The 23192-nt window shown below is 37.6% G+C and overlaps 1 protein-coding gene and 1 non-coding gene across 2 annotated transcripts in view; both read right to left on the reverse strand.

The window, feature by feature from the left end:
- NALCN (sodium leak channel, non-selective) overlaps window positions 1-23192 on the reverse strand; it is a 306322-nt gene that overhangs the window by 63497 nt on the left and 219633 nt on the right. Inside the window, exons 17-18 of the mRNA XM_049778612.1 lie at window positions 22796-22937; window positions 4464-4537 (exon numbers count right to left, since the gene is read on the reverse strand). Of these exons, the coding sequence (XP_049634569.1) occupies window positions 4464-4537; window positions 22796-22937 (216 nt within the window). The remainder of the gene's footprint in view (window positions 1-4463; window positions 4538-22795; window positions 22938-23192) is intronic.
- Window positions 7949-8079, reverse strand: LOC126016629 (small nucleolar RNA SNORA51). Its single transcript, XR_007498417.1, has one exon. It is a non-coding gene; the product is annotated as a small nucleolar RNA SNORA51 (small nucleolar RNA).

Below are 23192 nucleotides of genomic sequence, written 5' to 3' on the forward strand. Positions count from 1 at the left end.
CTCGAATTACAGAAGACTGACTATAACAACTGTGACTGAGCAGAACTTTTCTTGGGACCATATAAAAAGACCTTGGGGTTGGACAACTAACATGCTTGGAGACTGTAGTCGGTCTTATGACAATATGCTTCATGGGCAGAGACATCCTGTATCTCTTAGGCCAAGGGAATTTTCTTTCTAATTTCCCCAATATTTACTGTGTCTATGTAAGAAACAAAAACAAAACAAACAAAATGCCATATCTGCCCCCCTTTCTTTTTAAATTTTATTTATATCTTCTAGATAGGGGATCCCACCTTTTTCATAGAATCATAAAACAGGAATCATTTTGTTTTGCCTCATATTTCTGTCTTCCTACAAATTGAGAATTGAAAAAAAAAAAGTAGATAGGACCCAGGGGCCAAGTGATCTCAAGAGCATTAAGTGGAAAAAAAAAAAGGTCAGATATAAATACCCAAGCTAAAGTAAACAGCAATAGAATCAAGAGACCCAAACTGTAACAAACTAAACACAAAATGGACCTGTTATATTAGTAGTCCAGGAGACTAAGAATGGAGATATGGGATGCATACTGGGAACTATGGTGGACGGAGGTCTAGTGGTGGGAATGGCTCTAATTCACTGTAACTATGTACCTTAAATACAACTGTGAAAGACTTATAATTCATAATGGCTTCAATAAAAATAAAAAAAGCCCATATGGTATTGCCCAGAAAAAACATTTTAGTACATATATTTTATTTTGCAATATAGGGTGGGTAAAGTGGTACTAATTGGACTGACTGATCACTTCTCAGTACACAACCCTCCTTGAAATCATGTCGTGTCCCCAAAACTAATATATTAGATGTCAATTGTTTTTCAGTATAAAAATGTTAAGCTCAAGGAAAGGAAGTTATTAAAAGTTATAGTTACTAAAACTATATAACTTTGCTTTAATTAAATTATTCACTGCCACTTAAAATGTTAATTATACTTCTTCATCTTCTACAGAAAGCCTGTATAGAGTACAGGCCAGTGTGGGGTGGGGAGGAAGGACACTTGAGATATTGGTGATGGGGATGTTGCACTGGTGAAGGTTTTATATATATATATATATATATATATATATATATATATATATATATATATATATGTATATATATATAAAATAAAAAAAGTTAGTTATATTACACTTCAGACAAATATACATGTTCACAGATAGTAGATCCTAATTTCTTGATTTGCATCTATGTTTTAAGTCTCTCTTCAGTCTCTCTCAACTAGAGTTCAGATCTAAAAAATCACAATATGGTGGTTCTTGGAGGACTTTCTCATGCAGGTCTGCTGTCACTGTCAGCATCACCAATATCATCACAACAAATACTCCTAATGTTATTAGCATGGAAGAAAGACATGTCCCCCAAGATACCATCAATGTGTCATCTCATGTTCACCTCCTATAGCAATAAGAAAATAATTTTCACAGAAAACATAAGTGGCTCCTCTAAATATAAAATTTATATCCTCCTAAAAACAAATCCTATTTTTTTTTCTAACTGTAGTCTTTCTTTGCTGAGATCTACATGCAGCCTGGATTCTTCACACTTCTAGTGACTCGGGCTGCCATGGATGTGATTGGCTCTTCTGCATAATAGCAGATTCTCATCAAGGGTTAACTAGGTCCACTAATCAAACATTTTTGAAAAGATTATTTCTAAAAAATAGCAGCATCAATGATACAATACCATTATTGTATAATTACTGAGAAAGTCCAGACAATTACTGAGAGACTAGACAATTACTTGGGAAGTCTTTGTGTTCAGCTAACCCATAACCTTTTATTTTTTCTAAAACAATGTCCATGTACAAGTCAACAACTAAATGTCCCCTGGATGATGCTAATTAACAGCAAAGGAGATAATTTTGAGCATTATTGTATATGTGCTTTATACAGAAAATTGGAGAGTCCCCTCTGTTCCATTCATTCGAGTTTCTGATGCCAGATAATGACAGAAACCATTTTCATTGTCAAATCTACCAACTAAATTGTCCAAAATTAATTAATCCAAATAACTTTATTTTTCAGTCCAAATAACCCTGTTGACACACATTCATATGCTGCCATATTGCTTCTAATATCTGACCTTGTGGTAGCTGAATTCTTAGAAGGAAGTTTCCTGCAAATTGGTTATTTGGACAGAAATCTAGTGTCTATGCAATCCAAGAGGAAGTCCTTCATTGGCAACCCCGAGGGGTTTGGATGGCAGATGGAGACACATAAAAGTGTCTCCTTCACTTAACATAGAAGAGTGAAAATTTCTCCTTGGAAAGATAGGGAGAAAAAAGAGAATAAGGAGGGGGTTAAGGAAAAGGAAGGTGGAAGACCAAATGAAGAAATATTTCTTAGGGAAGTGAAATTGAAAACCACCATCTTCTAAGTCTCTGTGTCTGCCTATGTCCTGGGAATATTTGTCCTGGAATATCTGGACCTCAAGAGCACATTCACCTTGGCTAGAAGACCATTATTCTGGGAAGGAGAGTGAGGTCATTTTGGTTCAATCCCCACATGTCTATTCAAGCTCGAAACCAAATTGTCTTTGGGTAGTTCCGAGCTGGCTGGACCAGACTTCCTGGTACAATGCCCAACCTGCTTTTGCAAACAGTGAACAGAGCCCAATACTGGGATGTATTTACCTGCCATGAACTTGGGCATGAGACCTACAGTTTGAGGAAGGGCCCTGAATTAGTAGGCAGTGACCAAGTTCAGTCTACCATCATTATATGATGGTAATTTCAAAAAAAAGAAGCAAGTTAAAGACCAATCAAAATTGAGACAGGAGTCCTATGTTACATATTCTCTTAGAAATTTTCCTTTTTATGTTTCAAGGAGATGATTAAATTTTTTTCATCCAACTCCATGGTGGTAACATACAGGTTCTAGAAATGTTTAATCTCAACCCATAAAAGGCATGGCAACATATCTAAACTCAACAAATCTATAACTTATTATATAACGAAATAGCGAATACCTAAAATCCTGTTTTGTTTACTTTGAATGATTTTGGCATGCAATCTCCAGGTAATTCTTTAAAGGAAAAGGAGTTTTTTATAGTATATATGCCTAGTCATTACTTACCAATTATAGTTATTTAGGTTTATAGTGATATGTATTGTGGTTTAAATGAATTAATAAGCAGTTTAATTCATCCTAGGAATGAAGGTGGACTAGAAGAGTATCTTTGGTTTGGAATTGAAACTAGTGTCCTAGTATGAAGTTACCTTATTAGCTCCCAATTTTAAAAATATCAGTTTGGGTTATGGATGTTAGCATAGCTGTAGGGAGTTTGCCTTGCAGGAAGCCAACCCAGGATGGACCTGGGTTTGATCCCAGGCATCCAATATGGTCCCCCAGCCTGCCAGGAGTGATCTCTGAGTGCAGAGTCAGGAGTAACCTCTGAGTGCCCCCAAACCAAACCATATATATATATCAGTTATATATTAATATATACATAAATCTATAAATATTTATTGGTTACATATGACTGTCATATATACACACATTATATTCCAAATATGTTGCAGTTGTCATGCTGGTCTGCATTACAAAATATCTTACAAAATACTCCAGTGGCACTCTAAAACAGGAGTTTTTGGCTTTTATATATTAAAAAATAATCAGAATAAACACACTTTTTTTCATCATCCAGGATATAGGGCTGGAGAGATAGCACAGTGGTGGGGCATTTGCTTTGCATGTGGCTGACCTAGGGTTAGATCTCTGGCATCCCATATGGTCCCAAGCCAGGAGTAACTTCTGAGCACAGAGCCAGAAATAACCCCTGAGCACTGCAGGTTGTAGCCCCCAAACAAACAAACAACAAACAAACAACAACAACAAAACTACTTGCTTCCACTAGGCGTTTTTTGAAGCTCTCCCCTTAACAATTTCTCCCTCATATCAGAAGATTCCCTTTTGACCTGCTCACTGGCCCCTTTTGAGAAAGAAAATGACTCAGCACTCCCTGGAAATCTACCTTTCTGAAGGAAAAAAACCAGAAAGGCCCCTCAATTTTTGTTGCTTCCCCTCCCCTCTTCAGCCCTGTTACGTGGTCCAGTGCCTTTTGGGGGAGATTATCATCCCCTTTGGGAATTACTCTTTTAAACTGTGATTTACCCTTTGGCTATCTCAAAAGATATAAAACTTGGATGAATCACTTGAGATAGTTTTGGTTTTTTGCAAATGCTCACACATATCATTCATACATAGTGTCCCAAAAGAAAAGAAATTCCAGTTGAACTAAGAAAACCTCTTTCAGAAAAGACATATATCTGACCTTACTTGTATATACACTCACACCTGGATCTATTGTCTAGCGGAAACTATATTTTGAGAGTCAGAACAGTAAGTCCACCAAAAGTATTTATTTTGCTTAATATAATCACATAGTCTTTAAAGATATCTCAACATCTAACAGTGTTACCTTAAGATTTTAGTGACTGCGGTCTCCTTTTCCAGAAGGTTCCTTGCCCTGATGCTGAAAACAGACTTGCGCAGCTGTAAAATGATGAGAATGGCTTTAGATTTGGATTCTAAAGTCACAATATACTGATAAATCATTAGATGCATTAAAGAGAAATGATTAAAGTATTAAACGTGCTTTCCCCCCACTAAAGTTTTTAGCCTTGCTACATTAAATCACATATTTCAATCCTTTGATTTTATTTTTCACTATTATTTTTTATTTGGCAAGGTGGGCATGTTGGCTTTGATTACTAATAAGGGCAGAATCTTACATCTGAATATAGACTTTTCTGTTTCTAGAGAAGAACACATGGAAGTAGATACTGAATTCCTGATCATTATTAATTAGTAAAAGTCTCCCTAACCCACATATATCTATATTCTAATTCTTCATTTATGACTTCATTCTCCTCTGCATGATGAGTTTGGGAGATACTTGACATATGAGGAGAGAGACAAATGAAATAAGCTCTCAAGAATTTTTCTTTATGAATTAGATAAAAGAGGAGTTAAAAAAATGAACAAGTCCCAGAGGTGGGTTTTCTAAACCAGATGGTGCACTCCCCAAGCAGTTCTATCCTGCTGATGTCACCTTGATGGAAGGAGTCCAGGAAGGTGCCAGGAGGAGAGTCAAGGAGCAGTGAGAAAGCTGGGAAGCCTGCCATCCTCAGGAGTCATGAGCAAGGGGGACTGGAGTTGGCAGACCCAAGACAGTAATTGGACAATGATGGTTCACTCTGATTCATAGATTAGAGTGCTCCAGATTCTCAGATCGATTGAGCTGAGAAGGATATCCATGACCACTGGAGGTAGAAAGGGAATATTATTATGAATTCTGGCTCTCTGAAACAAAAACTCTGAGACACTCCATGGTAGTATCAAAACCAAGTTGTATACAGTAGATCAGTGGTCCTCGAACTATGGCCCCCATTTTGTTTCTTCACTTCAAAATCAGACATACGCAAAGTACATAGGGACTTGTTCATAATTTTTATGTACTGTAGTACAGCCCTCCAGCATTCTGAGGGACAGTGAACTGGTTCTGTTTAAAAAGTTTGAGGACCACTGCAGTAGATAGGACAGGGGTCAGTTGGTGAAAAAGGTAAGATGAGCTACAGGAGAAGATGAGACTGCCTGAATGAATCAAAACAGGGGTGCCACTGAAGAAAGGGAAGTTCTGTTGGGTATTAGTAGATGGCTCAGAGTTTTAGCTGGAGCAATAATCTCTCACCCATAATAAACAAAGTAAACCCAGGGAAAAGAATATAGAAGGTATTTTCCCAACTCTTTTCCCAACTTCAAACTATACTATAAAGCTATCATAATAAAAAACTATAGTACTGAAATAAGAATAAACCAATGAAATAAAATTGAGAGTTCAAAGACTGATGATTATGTATCTATCTTTTCTTTTTTTTTTGGGGGGGTCACACCCAGCAGTGCTCAGGGGTTACTCCTGGCTTTATGCTCAGAAATCACTCCTGGCAGGCACAGGGGACCATTGGGATGCCAGGATTCGAACCACTGACCTTCTGCATGCAAGGCAAACAATTTACCTCCATGCTATCTCTTCGGCCCCATCTATTTATCTTTTTTTAATCAATTAATCTATAACAATCCTTTAACAAAAAGTATGAAGTAGAAGTAGGAAATGCCTTTCAGCAAATAGTGTTGGATAAACTAGTCAGTAACATACAGTCACATAAAAGTACAGAAACAGACCCATTTCTAACACCAAAAGTGTTTAAATATTTTAATCCACAAATTATATTAAAAAACAGAGTTAGCACACTTCAAGACATTAAATCTGAAGCTGTCTTCAATGATTCAATGCCACTGGCCAAATGGAGGTAAAGATAAATGAATAGGGCTATATCAAACTAAGAAGTGATGATAATAAATAAATTTATTTAAGTTTACACAATAAAATGACTGGGTGAAAGTATTTGCTCACCACTTATATGACAAAAAGTGTTAGTATCCAAGATATGTGTCACTAGTACAACTTTACAAGAAAGAACTAGCTAATTCCACCCAAAAAATGGAGGGAATTTAAAATGAACAGAAACTTCCTTAAAAAAGTTATACTCGGACAGAGAATAGCACAGCAGATAGGACATTTGCCCTACATGTGGACAAAATATGGCCTCCCAGAATCTACCAGTAATAATTTCTGAGCCAGGAGTAACCCCTGAACACTACTGGATGTGGCCCCCCAAACCAATAACTAGCTAACTCATTAAATGATTTTTTAGAAAATACATAAGATGCCAAAAAACATATAAAATATTACCTGCAGCACTTATTAGAGAAATACAAATCAAAGCAATGAGATATTGCCTCACACGACGAGACTGACTCACACCACAAAATTGAAAACCAATCAGTATTCTCAGCAATCACTGCTGGTAGTAGAAATGCCTACTGATGCCTCTTTTTTATTTTTTTTGAAAAACAATATAGACACTTCTCAAAACACTTGGATTTGATCCTCTGTGTGCCCCAACAATGTGACTTCTTGGAATTTACCCCAAGAGCCCAAACACTCTCTTCAGAAAAGACATTTGAACTCCATTGTTCAAGATAGCATCTCTTGAGTAGCCCAAATCTGGAAACAACGTAAATGTCAAAGAAAAAAATGACTGGATAAAGAAACGATGGTATTTTCACAAAGGAATACTATTCAGCTGTTAAAAAAGAAGCCACACAATCTGATGTTATGGAATGGGATTTGGAGAACATTCTGCTGAATAAAATGAGTCAAAAGGAAAAAGTGTGATCTCTTTCATATATGGGAAGTAAAGATAGAGTAGGAGAATAACAAAATGTCCCAAAGGCAAAAGAAACTGAGAATTGATCTTCAGTAGGAAGCTTGAGATGGTGGGATGGGGACAAGGATGTGGGGTCTGGGTGAGGGGGGTCACCAGGATAGTGGTGAAAGGAGGCAGATATTGCAGATATTGTGCTTCTAGAATAATATGGAATAACTTTATGCTCAAAATCCTAGCATTAACAGCACTGTAAACCATGGTGCTTAAAATAAATTTAAATCATTATTTTTTAAAAAAAAGAGTTCTTCAGGCAAAAAAAGCAGTGGGTCAAGTTGGAACTGGCTTAATTAATGGGGCAAGTTAATTAAATGCAAGCAATGGAAGTGTTCAACTATGAGGGACTGAGAAAGGGAGTGGAAAGGCATACGTGTGTCAATACTGAAGAAGGAAGCCCAAGGAGGAAACAGAATAACTCAGTTTTCATTTCCACCATCCAGTTTCTTTTAGACAGGGATTAGGTGCAGAGGCCAATGCCCAAGCTCCACTCCACACCCAATAAATAAGGCTATGATGCTCATCCATATGTCCAAAGTCAAGAAGACCTGAAGAATCACAAACTGGACTAGTTAGACACAATCAATGACCTAGAAAAACACCTTTACTTTAATCTTTTTTTTGTGCCCCCATTCACAATACAGACCAAGCAAAGGACCTGGTTTGAGGTGTTTGGGAAGCATTTACTGTACCTCCTCTTTCTATACAGTCAGTGTAAAGAACACAGCCTGAGGTAAGCATTGGGAGGCCCCTTTACTTTAATCTTGCAGCAGATTAGATGTAGGGAAGGCCACTGAATATACCAACAATCTCTCTCATGGGACAAAAAGTGGTACTACTTTCCCCTATCATGAAAATGAAACTGTGATTTGGTTTACAACCTAGAACTCTTTTCTTTTTAAACTTCATTGATTGGTTTTGGGGCCACACTCAGCGGCACTCAGGGGTTGTTTTTGGGTCTGCACTCAAAAATTGCTCCTGGCAGATTCGAGGGATCATATGGGATGCTGGGAATCACCGTGTCCCTTCCAGGTTGGCTGCATGCAAAGCAAATGCCCCACCACTGTGCTATCTCTCTGGCCCCTGAACCTTAGTACTCCTTAGAGAACCAATGAATGCATAGACATGGAGAAAAGAGAGAAATCTTGAAATTATATAGTTCAGGAGATGTACAACAGAGTCTTCTATGAGGTGGGACCATGCAACATTCTTTCATCTACTGGAATGGTACCTCTGGGTAGCAGAGACATTCATGAGGACAGGCATGTTGGAGAAAGGCATCTCTTTGGGGAGACAGAGAGAGATCCATCACATCACACACACATCCTCTCTGATACAGATGTGTACACTCGAGGAAGGGGATTAAGAGATGCCTGTGGTCTCTAGGTCCATTTCTTCTTAGAAGGGGTGAGGCTACTATTCTGACCATCTTCTTTGTGATGGATAATGGTCTGGTGTAAACCACCATTCCAAAGCCCCTGACTTATGGGCAAACCTTTAATGACTGTTACCTCTATCCTAAAGGGCTATCTAGTCTTGGGTCCTTTACTTGAGTGATGAAAATAAATACAGCACTAATATGGGCGTAATGACTAAAGGCAGACATAGTAGAAGGGTTTCAATTTGACTTTGAGATGTTCCAGAAGGAAGTACATAGACGTGGATTCTTGTGGAACTATATTTAATATATATCAGTCATATATGTTTGTCTGATAGATATCAATAGCCTCAAAATGAATTTATACAGCTAGACTTCTAGCTGCTCTTTCTGGAGTGAATAAGGGCCGAATGGAAGGTTTGGGAATAACACTTCAGTTTTGCTTATTTCTATGGTCAAGCTTCACACATTTTTTTTGGTATCAGCATTTTATTTATTTATTTATTTTTAATAATATATTTATTTATTTATTTAAGCACTATTATTAAAACATGTTTGTAGTTGGGTTTCAGTTGTAAAAATAGAACACACATTTCTTTGTGCAAAGGAGAATCAGTAACTCTGAGCGACCTTACTCTGCAGTGCCCTCTTCTGGCACCAAAATATAATGACAGCCACTTTGGACTAGAGTACTTGAACTCTTTATTCCCTTTAAGGATAATCCTCCAGGAATACCCACATCTATATACTAATAAATCAGTTCAGACCTGACATTGTAAAATACAGCTATAAGGAGAGGAGAAAGTAGTAATTGTTCCTTCTGGATATAAACAACAACAGATAAAGAGGCAAAAAGAGTTTTTCATTCAAGTTATTCTGGTGGTTTTGTTTTGTAAATCGGATTTGTTTGACTCAAAAAGTAATTAGCCTTTGAATAATTACCAGATAAAGAAATTTAATTTACATGCTCAAACAATATTGAGACTATTCTTTGGTCTTAGAATTGCAATTAAAAATATTTCCAGAATTGTGTACCGAGGCATGCAATTTAGGAGCCTAAAAGTTCAACTCTGTTTGCATAGAATCTATGCATATGTTTGTGTGTATCTAGAATTCACACACAAAACTCTTGGTCATTAAAAAGGATGAGGGACAACAAGATATTATCAATTTCCCATTAGTTTTATTTCCCATTTCACAAGTAACAATCTGAGAATTATGATACCATTGGCCACACAACAATATCATTAATATATTTTCTAAAGGTGCTTTAATCTTTGCTTTCCATTTTCTCCTTTATTTGAAATTTTTACTCATATGATTAAAAAAGCCATTGTATTTTTTTCATGCTAATCCTCATGTAGTTGAGTTCTACACATAATTATATTTCTCATTCTTTTTTTTTTTTAAGTTTTTGGGTCACACCCGGCGGTGGTCAGGGGTTACTCCTGGCTGTCTGCTCAGAAATAGCTCCTGGCAGGCACGGGGGACCCTATGGGACACCGGGATTCGAACCAATCACCTTTGGTCCTGGATCGGCTGCTTGCAAGGCAAACGCCGCTGTGCTATCTCTCCGGGCCCATATTTCTCATTCTTAGTACCAATTCGTTTGTTCCTCTAAAACTGAAAATCCAATTTTTCCTGGACACCAGGTTCATATTTTTCTTTTCCTAAGCTGTTTGATTTGCTTCCGGTACAAATTAACACCACTGAAAAAAATTAATCTAATAATAATTTAATGTTTTATATAAAAATTCTGTTAATTTGAGTTCTATGCAATTTCTAAAAATTGAGCTTTGGGGGTTGGAGAGATAGTACAGTAGGTAGGTTACTTGTTTGGAAATGGCCAAGCTGGCTTCAACCCCAGTTTCCTGCATGGTCTCCCAAGTACCTCCAGAACTGATCCCTTAGTACAGGGCAAAAAGTGAGCCCTCAACACCTCCGGGTTTGGTATTCCCCCCAAATATCAGTTTTTATTCCTCTTCTAAGTATGCATTTAAGGTTGTAATTTTTCTTCTAAAATGCCATGAGCTCCTTCTTACACGTTTTTTTTACTTTTATTGAGAAGTACGTCACATACATTATCGCATTCAAATTTGATATATAACATGAGAACTATTTTTAGCTTTAGATGCCATTAATTTCCATGGTTTCTACAGTTCTTTGATTTAGAAGTTATTTAAAATGTTCCAGATGTACGAGTGCTTTTATGGTCGTTTTATTTGCTTTCAAATTCGATCACATTTTGTTTAAATAATATCTTTTAACCTGGACTATTTATTTGATATATATTTAGAGTCCTTTTGTGGTATAGTAAGTGGTCCTATTTTGTAAATCATTCCTCTGTTCTGTGTCAGAAGGTAGATTTGCTAGTCACTGAATAAAGAAATCTATAAATATCATTCTATAAATCTAGTAAAATATATATATTTCAAACCTTCTAAATCCTTAACTTTCCTGTCTCTTTGAGCATGAAATGAGATGTTATCTATACATAATTTAATCTCAAACTTCAAATGAATCCATATACATAGTCATTATCTCTATTTTACAGATGAGAAATCTGAGGTTGGCAGAAATTAAGTAGTCTAAGGTTATCCAGATAATAAAGTGCAGAATTGTGACTTTGGATTGTGTCGTCTCATTGTTTAAAATCATTTCTCTCTATCATGATGCCTTGCAAAATGTCACTAGGCTTAAGAAGATTTAAAAAGGAAGCACTTTCTAAAGCCATCCTGAAATAAAACATCTGCTTGACTTGAAATATTTGGCTTACTCATACAAAAAGATCCTATTTTGCTCAAATCCTAAACAACTTGAATGTAACCATTTTTCATTTGTTCAATATGTTATAGAATGGATTTGTTAGCACCGAACCACAAAGATCAAAGTTCTCTAACTCATAGGGTTAGTACTTACAGTTTACATTTCCTGACTCCTTAAAACCAAGGATTCATGGTTCTTGCAATTAATTGGAATAGTAATTCAATTATTCAATCACAGCTAATAAGCAGAGACCTCTGATGAAATGGTAGCTCTTTTTTTTTTTTAGGAACTTGTATGCTTGGATTTATGGAAGCATTATCATCTGCTCAATTAGTAACCTACCCTTGAAAAATAAGCCTTTTAATCAGCTGTTTGTAGAGGGCTTGAGAGAAACTCTCGACAAACATTATATGGCGCCTACAGATAATTTTGATGAGTTCATAAAAGCAGAGTTCTGTTTCTAATTGGGGAAAAGTTTGAGAGGTCTTGTTTTCCTTTTCCCTTTCAAAAATTATGAACATTCTGGTAATAAATGGGAAATGTACACAGCAACATACAAAATAATGAACAGGGCCTGATAAATGTCATTTCTGCTGGAAAGGTGTAGTGCAATTATTATAATGAGCCACTTTATTGAATAAGTCTCCCACAGAAAATACAGTAATTGGAAATAAGCAATTAGTTCAAATTACATAGGTTGAAGGTGGTACCTCATTTGACAGAATGTGAATATTTCATGCACCTGTGAACTAAAAATTAATCCCAAAGGGCACAGGACAGATCATGCATATGGCAAGTTAGTGCCATAAAAATAAATATTTTTTTTGTGAGTTGAACATTATGTTTTGAAAGAATTTTAACAGACAAGCAATGTAGTGGCAGCAATACTAAACTAGTCATATTAAAATGTTTATAAAGGCGTATAGTACTGTAAAAGCATGCTATTCAACTTTGAAAATTTATTTTAGAATTTGAATTTTGTGGAAAGGAAGTTTCCAATGAAGGGCCAAGCTTTCTAATCTGAAGTTGTTTCACCAATACAAGTTCTGAACCCTGAAAAGACATCAGGCATAAAAACAAAATACCTATGCACACGTGACTACATATACATAAATGTGTTTACCTAGGAATATACACAGATTGACACACAAACATGTGTGAGCACACAGAAACACCCACATACAATTGCCACTCTTTGTTTGGGGGACATAAATGTATGTGAAACATCTTTTTATCTTTCTATGAAGATCACTAGATTGTACACTCCTAGGTTAAGGTGGACATTCCTAACCTTCTTTTCTGTGAGCCTAGCTCAGTATCTGATTGGTTCATGGTAATGTGTTGAAAAAAGTAAATAAACTTAAAAATTTAAGTCATATTTGACAATGTTCAGGATGCAAAGCTTATACTCTGTGAAACTATATCTTTCTGATCTGACCCTAAAGTAAATTTTTTGGTTTGTTTGCTTATTTGGACCTCAATTGGCAGTGCTCAGGGCGTACTCCTGACTGCATTCGGGGATCACTAGCAGGGTTTTAGGGACCATATGGGGTGCTGGGATTGAATCCAAGTTAACTGCACACAAAACAGGTGCCTTTCTCAAAGAAACATCTTAAAAGACCGGGCCCCTCTTTTTTAACTTCTACTTTTATTTTCTGTATGAAAGGACTCCCTGAAATAGCAAAGATGAATCAGTTGATTGCTTGATTTGAAATGTATCAACTCACTTGGTGAAGAGAAAAATCAGCTAAAACGATATAGTAAATGGCTGGAAACTTAATTGTCAAGGTTTCTGTGCCTTTTTAGATTTTCTTTTTTGTTGTTGCTGCTTTGGATCACACCCAGCAGTGCTCAGGCCTTACTCCTGACTCTATGCTTAGGAATCACTCCTGGAGATGCTTAGGGGATTAAACCTGGGTCAGCCACATATAAGACAGGTGTCTTACCCACTGTCCTCTCACTCCAGCCCCATCCCTTGCCTTTTCTGGCTTTCGGAACTAAAATAGCAACTACATCATTGTCAATTTAATCATGTCTTCCATTTTTTATCTACACTTGCATAATGATGCTGATAATGCAAAGGATGAGGAAAAGCCATACTTCATCTGAGGAACAAGTAGATATGTTTAACACACTGTATTGGTAAGACAAGACAATAGTTGGGTAGTGTGACATTCTACAAGCAATGAGATGAAATGGCAACAGGTGATAGTAACAAGAAAGACAAAGATGGAAATTTTGCAGAGATTTTTAAAACAATGAGTGGATTTGTGACCTAGAGAAGATGCCAGAGAAATTTTTACCTTGCTGATGTTTTTGAGTGTTAAAAGGATTGCGTTCTGAGAACATGGCAGTTGGCAATCTGAGACCATGGTTTGCACTCTGAAAATAACAGGTTGCCTTTTCTGGTAGTCCATTAAAACCCAGCTGTATTTGAACTTCAGGTTTAAACAGCAAGAAAGCAGCAACAGAACTGATGGAGCTATATATACTTCATGAATGTAAACACAGAAGAAAAACCAAATTTGGGGCCGGAGAGATAGCGTGGAGGTAGTGAGTTTGCCTTTCATGTAGAAGGACGGTGGTTTGAATCCCGGCATCCCACATGGTCCCCCGTGCCTGCCAGGGGCAATTCCTGAGTGTAGAGCCAGGAGTAACCCCTGAGCGCTGCCGGGTGTGACCCAAAAACTAAAGAGAAAAAAAAATTTAAAAGAGAAGGTCTAGAAAATGGAGCAAAATAGAGCTTTCCCGACAGTGTTAGGTCAACCTCAGCTCTCTGACCACAGGTTTGGATATTATAATGTAAGCACTTGAGCAAAGTTTCTATTTTTCTGCAAAAAAAGTGCTCCTAATGAAGGGTCTGCGGAAGAATACCAACAAACGACACCTAACCTCCCCACAGAAATTATGACAACACGAAATGCTCTGCAAAAGCATCATCAATAACGAATCCCTCCTATTTGGTTAGTTAAAAGTGGAAGATGCATTTTTTATTCAGGATCCTTCCTTCTTCCCATCCCTCTACACATGATGAAAAAGCAAATTCGGTGCCTTTGTGAGCTGAGCACATCCTGCAAAGATGTCTGCAAGTTAAAAGAAAAATGATTTAGCTTATAGAACACAGTTTTGGGGGGCATCCTTCTCATTCTTGTTTATACATTGGTAATCTACAATTTGCAAAGTGTCTTTAAGCTAAGGAAGGTTAATGCTTAGGGGTTTTCCTGCCCTTCCTCCCCCAAACATTCTTCCTTCCACGTTAGGCAGAAGCCTGACTTCATCATTTTGTTTCTCTTGTTCCTCTCCTCACACTCCATCTGGAAGGGTAGCACAGAAATGCTAAGCTATTATTTTAGAAATTTCTTTCAGAAGATGAAAACAGGTGGTTCTCTGCCTCCCTCTCTCTCCCTCTCTTTTAAAGTGAGTAAATGTTCATCCTGAAATTATAGATCAGGCTGAGGAATCTGCTATGTGCCAAGTGTCTAGAAGAAATCATCCAACACTCTATAATCACCAGAAAATTACAAAACGTTGGATGGCAATCAACAGGGCTTTGTCAAAGGGACAATTTCTTTCCAGAACAATTTCATTTATTTCTCGACAACCAAGACACCAGGTAGGTAATGGGGGAAACACCAAAATTTTTTTAAAGAAGACTGAAAAATAAATCAGACTTATAAAGGAACATATGTTATCATGCATCCAAAGACATGGTTCTAACTGGAGGTTCATATGTTTACATGAAATTACATGTTTTGATTGATGAATATAAAGCTACTTGTTAAATCTGACTCCATGCCATGTTTAATATTGGTAAACTTCCTTATGGAGTACAATAGGCATACGACATATGGGGTGCCAGGTGCCAAGTTGGCAACTAGCATATTTAATTCTCAAGTAAACCTAGAAAGTATTTATTTCTGATTTTGATAGAAAGTAGAATGAATTTCAATTATCTATGATGAGTAGTCTTACTTTCTTGCTCTTCATCTCATGTAGAGGCTTTCTTGGCATTTGCTTCCCTCTTTGCAGGGACCTGCTTCCTGCTCCACCATGTCCTCTTCCTTCTCCAGCAAGGACTTAGGGAATTCTGCTTCCTGTTTCTGGAGTGCCTTTCACTTTCACCTACTAACACATTCCTTCTCTTTAGACTAAAGGCTCTTCAAGGGCCTAATTCCCTGAGTCCAGAAGCATTTCTGGATGAATAAGAACAGATGCTCCATACATGTTTGTTGGATGATGAAGCAAATGTTGAAGACTTACAAAAATGCAAATGGTAAACAGAAAAGAATGAACATTGATCATGTTTTGCCTTTTTTGTGGAGAAATGTTAGCTGCTAGTGGGGAAGACTGTTTATAAGCTGCTCTACACTTAGACAAAAAGAAAGCGTAAGCTCTGTGCTTAGGAAACATGTAACACACACAAAGAGATTGTTCACTGTCTTACTGATGGGAAAATATGTGCCTTTTATCAAATCAAATGTGATGTCATACAGGAAGTGTGGGGTGCAAAGAAGAGCTGGTAGAACACTGGTCCTTCCATCTGTTTCTGCTGATATCACTTTGTAAGATCCACTGCTGTATCTGAGGATATTATAGTTACCAACCCTGTAAAGGACACCCAAACTGGTCACTGGCCAGGAATGTGAGCTACAGAGTAGTGTTAGCCCCCAAGACAAACTCAGAAAGATCCGGGCACTGAGACTTTTCTGGGGATTGTGTGGTTTGCTCAGATTTTCAGGGTTTCTGGGAAGTTCATGTCTAAGTATAAGATCAAGCATTTTGTGTAAGAAACGGAGATTTTGTACAACCCCACTTCACAAAATTTATCCACATAACACAAACACATTAACTGGAAAAGACCTATGCTCACCTAACTTTATTGATCTCCATAAAGGTATTTTTTGTTTGCAAATGGATTTTTATTGAAATAAATTTAAATAGAACTGAGGTGAGAGAAAAGAAGCGCTAGAGAGAAAGAGAATGATTGTATGTGCTCAAAAGATCACAGGTGTCTCTAGAGTGCAAAGAATCTCTACCTTTCTTACTTTCTGGCTAAGTACAATAGGCAGGATATGTAACTAACCTAGATGCCCAATAATAGAATGAAGTTGTGGTACTTAGTGTATAGATCATGGTATATAAAATCCTAAAAAATGTACAATGGAATATTATGGAGCTTCAGGGAAAGATGAAATTTAGCAATTGAATGGAAATAGGGGGTATTTTATTAGGTATTATTTTAAGTGAAAAAAGACAGAGGGAGAAGAATACATACCATTTCATTCATAAAGTTTACAGAGAGACTAAACAAGAGTAGGCACCATTAGGACAAGACTTTGTCCTTGGATTGCAAAACTGATTACCAATTGGTGGGGATGTGGTGGGCTGGGAGTGGGGAAAGAAATATGGTGGACTGGAAATGATATAAGGACAGCAGTGGGAAGTGTTGGCTACTGTGGTGGTAGTGAATGTGCATCAACTTAATGAATGGCGTATCTTTATTATTTTATTTTATTTTAATTTATTTTATTTTCATGGTGCTTGCCTTGCACACGGTCAATCCGGGTTCAGTTTCTAGCAGCCCATATGGCCCATATGAAGAAGCCAGGAATAATTCTCTCAATGCAGAGCAAGAATTCATCCCTGAGCACTTCTGGGTGTGAACCCCAAGCCAAAATAACCAAAAAAACCCAGAACTGAAATATTTCTTAAAATAATAATACAACAAGAATCAATTTCTTAAAATAATATTATTTTTAATATTTATTATTTATGATCCTAATAATATTTCTTAAAGTAATGAAATAAAATAACTCAAAATAAAATTCTATATAAACCCTACCACCAACCCAGAATTTCTGAAAACAAAATAAATGAAGTTAAAATAAAATAATAAAGATACATTGGTAGGGAGCAACAAATGAGCCAAGGAAGCAACAGAACAGTTGGTTTACAGAACTGAATTTGGGGGTGGGTGTATATATTGGAGAAATTTCTGGAACTTTGAAGAATTGTAGAGTTGACAGGCAGGCTAGTGGAACATGCGGTGTTGAAATAATGTATGCGTGAAACTATTGTCAATATTACTATCAGAGTATCTCATTTAAAATGGGGGGGTGTCTCATGATAAAATCATTCAAAGCAGGGAGGAAAAACCTACTTTCCTTCCTTTCCTTTGGGGTCTGACCAGGGCACACAAGTGTTCTGAGATTTTTTTTTCCAGCTAGTTTGTGCGCTGTTTATAGGCAGAAGGAACAGGTATTTGAGAATTGTGACAAAGGTAATCAGGCACAGCTATTTTTAAATCCTGCGCTCTGCAAGGTCAGGTTGCCATGGGAATTACTCATGATTTTTCAAAGCCAGGGTAATTACACGGGGAAAAATCTGGCTGAGAATGTGCCATCCTGCATTGCTTAATCAAACTCTTCACCACTTCCCCCCACCCTCCCGATGCAACCACACTGCCATTTTTTGTTGTCTGGATGTGTCATATTTTCCCTTCCACTGGTGAGCTTTGGTTTCCCCAGAACTCATTATTCTGGCAAAAGACTAGCCATTTTCTCTGGAATCAAAGGAACAGAAGCTCCTCCTGACAGGTTATCATTAAGGAAGAGCTTGTTTTCCAATTCCTTTGTTCACAGGAAGGAAACCACTGATCAGTCAGTTTCTTCTTTTCTTTCCATTTCTCTTCCTTGTTCCAGTCTCCATGGGTAATGCTGACAAAATTTCCTTCCAGAAGAAAGATCTTAGACATTGACCCTCACTTCCAAAACTATTGATTGAGGTGGTGAGGAAAGCCTTCAAGTACTCCCTGAAAAATGTTTCCTGGGGCACTAACTCTAGTATGTGTCCAGGATTTTGTGTTGCTTATTTATGACTTATTTTGGGGGAGCTTTTGGTTTCTTAATAAGAGTGAAGGAGGGTTTCCATGTTTTAAAAATATATGTATATGTGTATTTATATCTATATATACACATACACCAAGTCTAAAGAGACAGTCAAGCAGGTAGGCGCTTATTGGATATGAATACATTCAAGAAATAAATCATCTTGTTCTGCCTCACAAATTGAGGGGGAAATAATGGAGGATACCAAGACCAAACAGGTGTATGAATATTGAGTAGAAATAAGAAATGATCATACTTAAACACAAAATTCGAAGCAAATGACAACAGAATTGGAACCCAATCTAAACAAGCTAGACGCAGAGGGGACCACTTATCTTAGGAGCCCAGGGGTCAAAGGAGGGGGATATGGGATGCATGCTGGAACAGGGGTGGAGGGAAGGACAACATTGGTGGTGGGAATGCCCCTGATTCAATGTCACTATGTACCTAAAATATTACTGTGGAAGATTTGCAATCCACTTTGGTCAAAATAAAAATTATTTAAATGAATAAAAAAAAATAAATCAATTTAGCTAGGCAGTCAAGAGTTTGAGGAGAGGGTCGAAAAAAGTGATTTAAGGCCTCTTAATTTCTAAATTACTGGATCATCAGCATCTGCAGAGAACACTCTGCAGGGTCTTGTATTTACTTTTCTTTCTTGCTCTCTCTTCCAAAGGAAGACAATCCACAGAGACTTAGCAAGAGCTTCCTCTTCTCTTCACACACCTGTTTTTGAGATGTAAGGACTCACTTAAGCATGATTAGCTTTAGGTAGGTATCTGTCCTTCTTCCCAAGTTGATTGTCCTTGAATAATAAATACTGTATGTGGAGAACAGTTGGGACTTTTTCTTCCATGAGACTGGGAACCCATGCCTTGACCCCATGCCTTTTTTCACTTATGTCTTTCTTGTTTTCTTGATCCTCATAGCATCCCTGCTTCAGACCCATGTACCAGGGGCTAGACCCTGGCTGGTGCTTGTCTTGCACATTGCTGACCCAGGCTTGATTCCTGGCACCCTATATACTCACTTGAGCCTGCCAGGAGTGATTTCTGAGAAGAGAGCTTGGGGTTAGCCCTGAGCACTGCCAGGTGTGGCCCAAACACCAACAAAATGAAATAAAAGAAACAAAACCACTAAAACCCCAAACAAACAGACAATAAAAATTCTAAAAAACCAACAACACAATAAAACCATACAAACACACACAAAATATAAACACTGCAATGGCTTCTCTTTCATTTATACTTTCCATGGCTCTCCACTGATAAAAGAAGTTAAGTGGGGCTCTGCATACATTTTCCTGGACCTGTGGGGGTGCTAAGTCTTAAATATTTCTAAAGAAAGACAAAAAGGAAGGGGACCCTACATTGGGCTTGACCTTCATAGAGTGGGCCCTATAGGTCAAGGGGGAAGCCCAGTTCTTTAGCTACTTGATCAAGGCAAAGCTTGAAGAACACAAGGCAAAGCAAGGGTGAGTCTTTCTTGTTGTTGTTATTTTTGGGCCACAACCGGTGAAGCTTAGGAATTACTCCTGGCAATGCACTCAGAAATTGCTCCTGACAGGCTCAGGGGACCATATGGGATGCCGGGGATCGAATCAAAGTTCGTCCTGGATCAGCTGTGAGCAAGGCAAAAAATGCCTTACTGCTGTGCTATTGCTCTGGCTCAGCAAGGGTGAGCCTTATTGCTGCAATAGATAGGTTTCTTTCCTCCTTGTCCATTTTCTGAATCAAATAATTTATCCAGCAAATATCCATTAGAAAATAGACAGTATTCAAAGTGTAATTTCATATCTGATGGGATTAAGGGCCACCTTGTCATTCTGCTTCATTTGTGTTGCAAATTTGAATCTATTGGCCTTATAGAATTGGACTTTCTATCATCTTGCACAAATGCTCATCGCTTTAATGCTGAATGTCTGGGGAGTTGTACAGCAATGTCTTTATTAGTTTGTTGTAAAGCAATGTCTTTATTAGTTTGCTACATTTTAGATGCTGATGGAAAATTACCCAGTCAAAGATGTTGGGGGAGCATTACAGTTATTCTCTTACTTCAATTAGTGGGGAAAAAAAAATCAATGTTAAATTGAGAAGGTATAAAAAAAAAGGGGGAAAATATAAGAATATTTCTGGAATTATCAGTGGACCATAAAGTTCTTTGACCTAACCCAACAACAAAAACTTGGTGTACGTGCTGCCAAAGCGAGCACAATTTGCAATTCAACAACAAAAACTTGGCTGGTAAAAACAAAACCTACCTTGCCACGATTCTTATTATTTAATGCACCCATTGCAAACTATGCAAAAGAATGTTGTATTTGCAGAAGAGGATATTGTTAGATTTAAAGCAGCAAGCTAGGTTTTAGGTTTGTCACTTGAGACAGAAATGATAACTTCTGGGGGCTGGAGAGATAGCATGGAGGTAAGTTGTTTGCCTTGCATACAGAAGGACGATGGTTTGAATCCCCTTATCTTGAGCCTGCCAGGAGTGGTTTCTGAGCATAGAGCCAGAAGTAACCCCTGAGCACTACGGGTGTGACCCAAAGAAATGATAACTTCTCTCAGCACCGTGACACTCTGGGGGATGGGGTGTCACCAAATACATCAAATACAACAAATGCATCCAGTGAATCTGCATTTGAATTAAAATTTAGAAAATAACAACCGTAACCCATGTGCTGTTAGATAAAGCACAATTTGAGACCTTGGCTAAAAGCAAGTCACTGTTTTCTTCTTCGAGATTCCACCCATATATATATATATATATATATATATATATATATATATATATATATATATATGAACTTTTGCTTTCATACCCTCTTGGGCTGGGATATAAGTGTGGAGAATAGTTTAAAAAACAGCAATAATAAAAGAGTAAAGGTCTTTCAGGGTATTTTATGTGTACGCAACACAAACGCACATTTCATGATATTTTTTACTTAAAGTGATAAAGCGAAGGATGAAAGACACATGAAGATCCCATGTAAAATGAAATAAATAAAACAGAAAGATAGACACAGCAATCACAATGGAAAGCATGAAGGAAAACGGAGCAAAAAACCAAACCAAACCAAACCAAAACAAAACACAAATATTTCCATGACAAAAATCTTAGTTTGCAAACTAGAAAGACTCCTAGGTTTGGGCAGTTGGGTGATACAATCCATACAAGTATAGCTTGGTAGTTTCTCTATAGAGACCTACAAAGTCTTTAATGCTTCCCACAAGAAACTAGAATACTATGCAATCAACCAACTACCAAAGAAATGCCTAATAATTTTCAAATAAAAAGCAAATAAAGGGCGGGTGATACAGAATGGAGGTAGGACGTCTGCCTTGCATGCAGGACAGTGGTTTGAATCCTGGGATCTCATATGGTCCCCCGAGCCTGCCAGGAGTGATTTCTGAGCATAGAGCCAGGAGTAACCCCCGAGGGCAGTCAGGTGTGACCCAAAAAACCAAACCCCGCCCCCCGCCAATAAGAAAACTGTGATCTTGGGATCTATAAGATAAACACATCTGTGAATGAGTGAAAGGAAAACATAAATCCCTTGAGAAAGAAGAGATAAAGGAAATAATCATCTAGAAGAAAATCACTCAACTCCCAAAGAGAACCAAGGGATTGAGGAAGCAGTGAAAGTGAGAGTTGCATTAAGGGTGAGATATGGGTGGGGGGAGAAAAAGGGCAAAGATTCAATGAAAATCCAATCTTTGTTGTGAAGGGGGTTAAAAGAAAAAAAAAGAAAATGATGGAAAATAATTTCATTAACATGGTAACAGAATATAACTGATTTAGTGATAAACAACACATTTAGTGATAAGGCAGAACATTGTAGAACGATTTAAGACTCTACAAATTAAACCAAGGTCTTCAAAGAAAAATATTTGGAAGGAATTGCTTTCGCAAAATAGTTTTTGATTACATTGACAAACTTACTTATCTTATACTTTTTTCAACTAATAAAACCTATATAGGAGAAGACTCATTGGCTTTGAAACAGGTTACTCAGATAATGAGTAAGAGAACAAACACTCTTAGAGATAATTCAGCTCATTGTCAGCCTCAATAAGTGGTGCTTCCACTGATTTCAGAGACACTTGCTCTGGTCAATCTTATCGCCATAGTAACTAGCTATGACAAACAGAGACTTGGTAGAGGGCCTCACACAGGCTGACCTGGGCTGACTATGAATGATCACATCTCTTTCTTCTGTAGCCAAGTAATGAAGGGCTTCAAAGTGCTCCACTTCATCACACCACCACAGCCATCGAGTGGAAAAATGCAAAATGTGTAGTTTAATGATAGTTTCTAGAAATATAGTCATTACTCTGTCATTACTCTGCCTGGCTTCAGGAGCCCTCACAGCTAGGAGGTTCTCTACCAGTCATGTTTCTGGAAAATGTGGTTATTTGAGAAAGTGATTTTTTACCTTTTGGTCGATGTATTTGCTGTCTTCGATGGCGGAGCGCTTGGATTGATCGCAGGTGGAGGAGGAAGTGGACGGAAGGCTTCGCAAGAGGCAGCAAGTGTCCTGCTGTTGGCGATCAATAAACTGCTTCATGAAACTTTCCCTTTGCAAAGGAAGCACAGTCAGGCATCAAGCCTAGTTAGTGAGTAGAGGGAGCAAGGAGGATGAATGATACTCTGATCATTGGCTTGAATGAAGATTAAGCAAAGGTTTAAGGTTTGCAGGAAAAATACAGGACCACACTGAGGTGCTGCTAGAACTGGTCACTCACATAATTCGCTTACAGAAAACTCTCTAACTTTTCAGCTATTCCTGACTATTCAAAAACATTTTTTATTATAACAAAGTTGTTCATTAA

The sequence above is a fragment of the Suncus etruscus genome, chromosome 8, assembly GCF_024139225.1.
Source record: "Suncus etruscus isolate mSunEtr1 chromosome 8, mSunEtr1.pri.cur, whole genome shotgun sequence".
NCBI lineage: Eukaryota > Metazoa > Chordata > Mammalia > Eulipotyphla > Soricidae > Suncus > Suncus etruscus.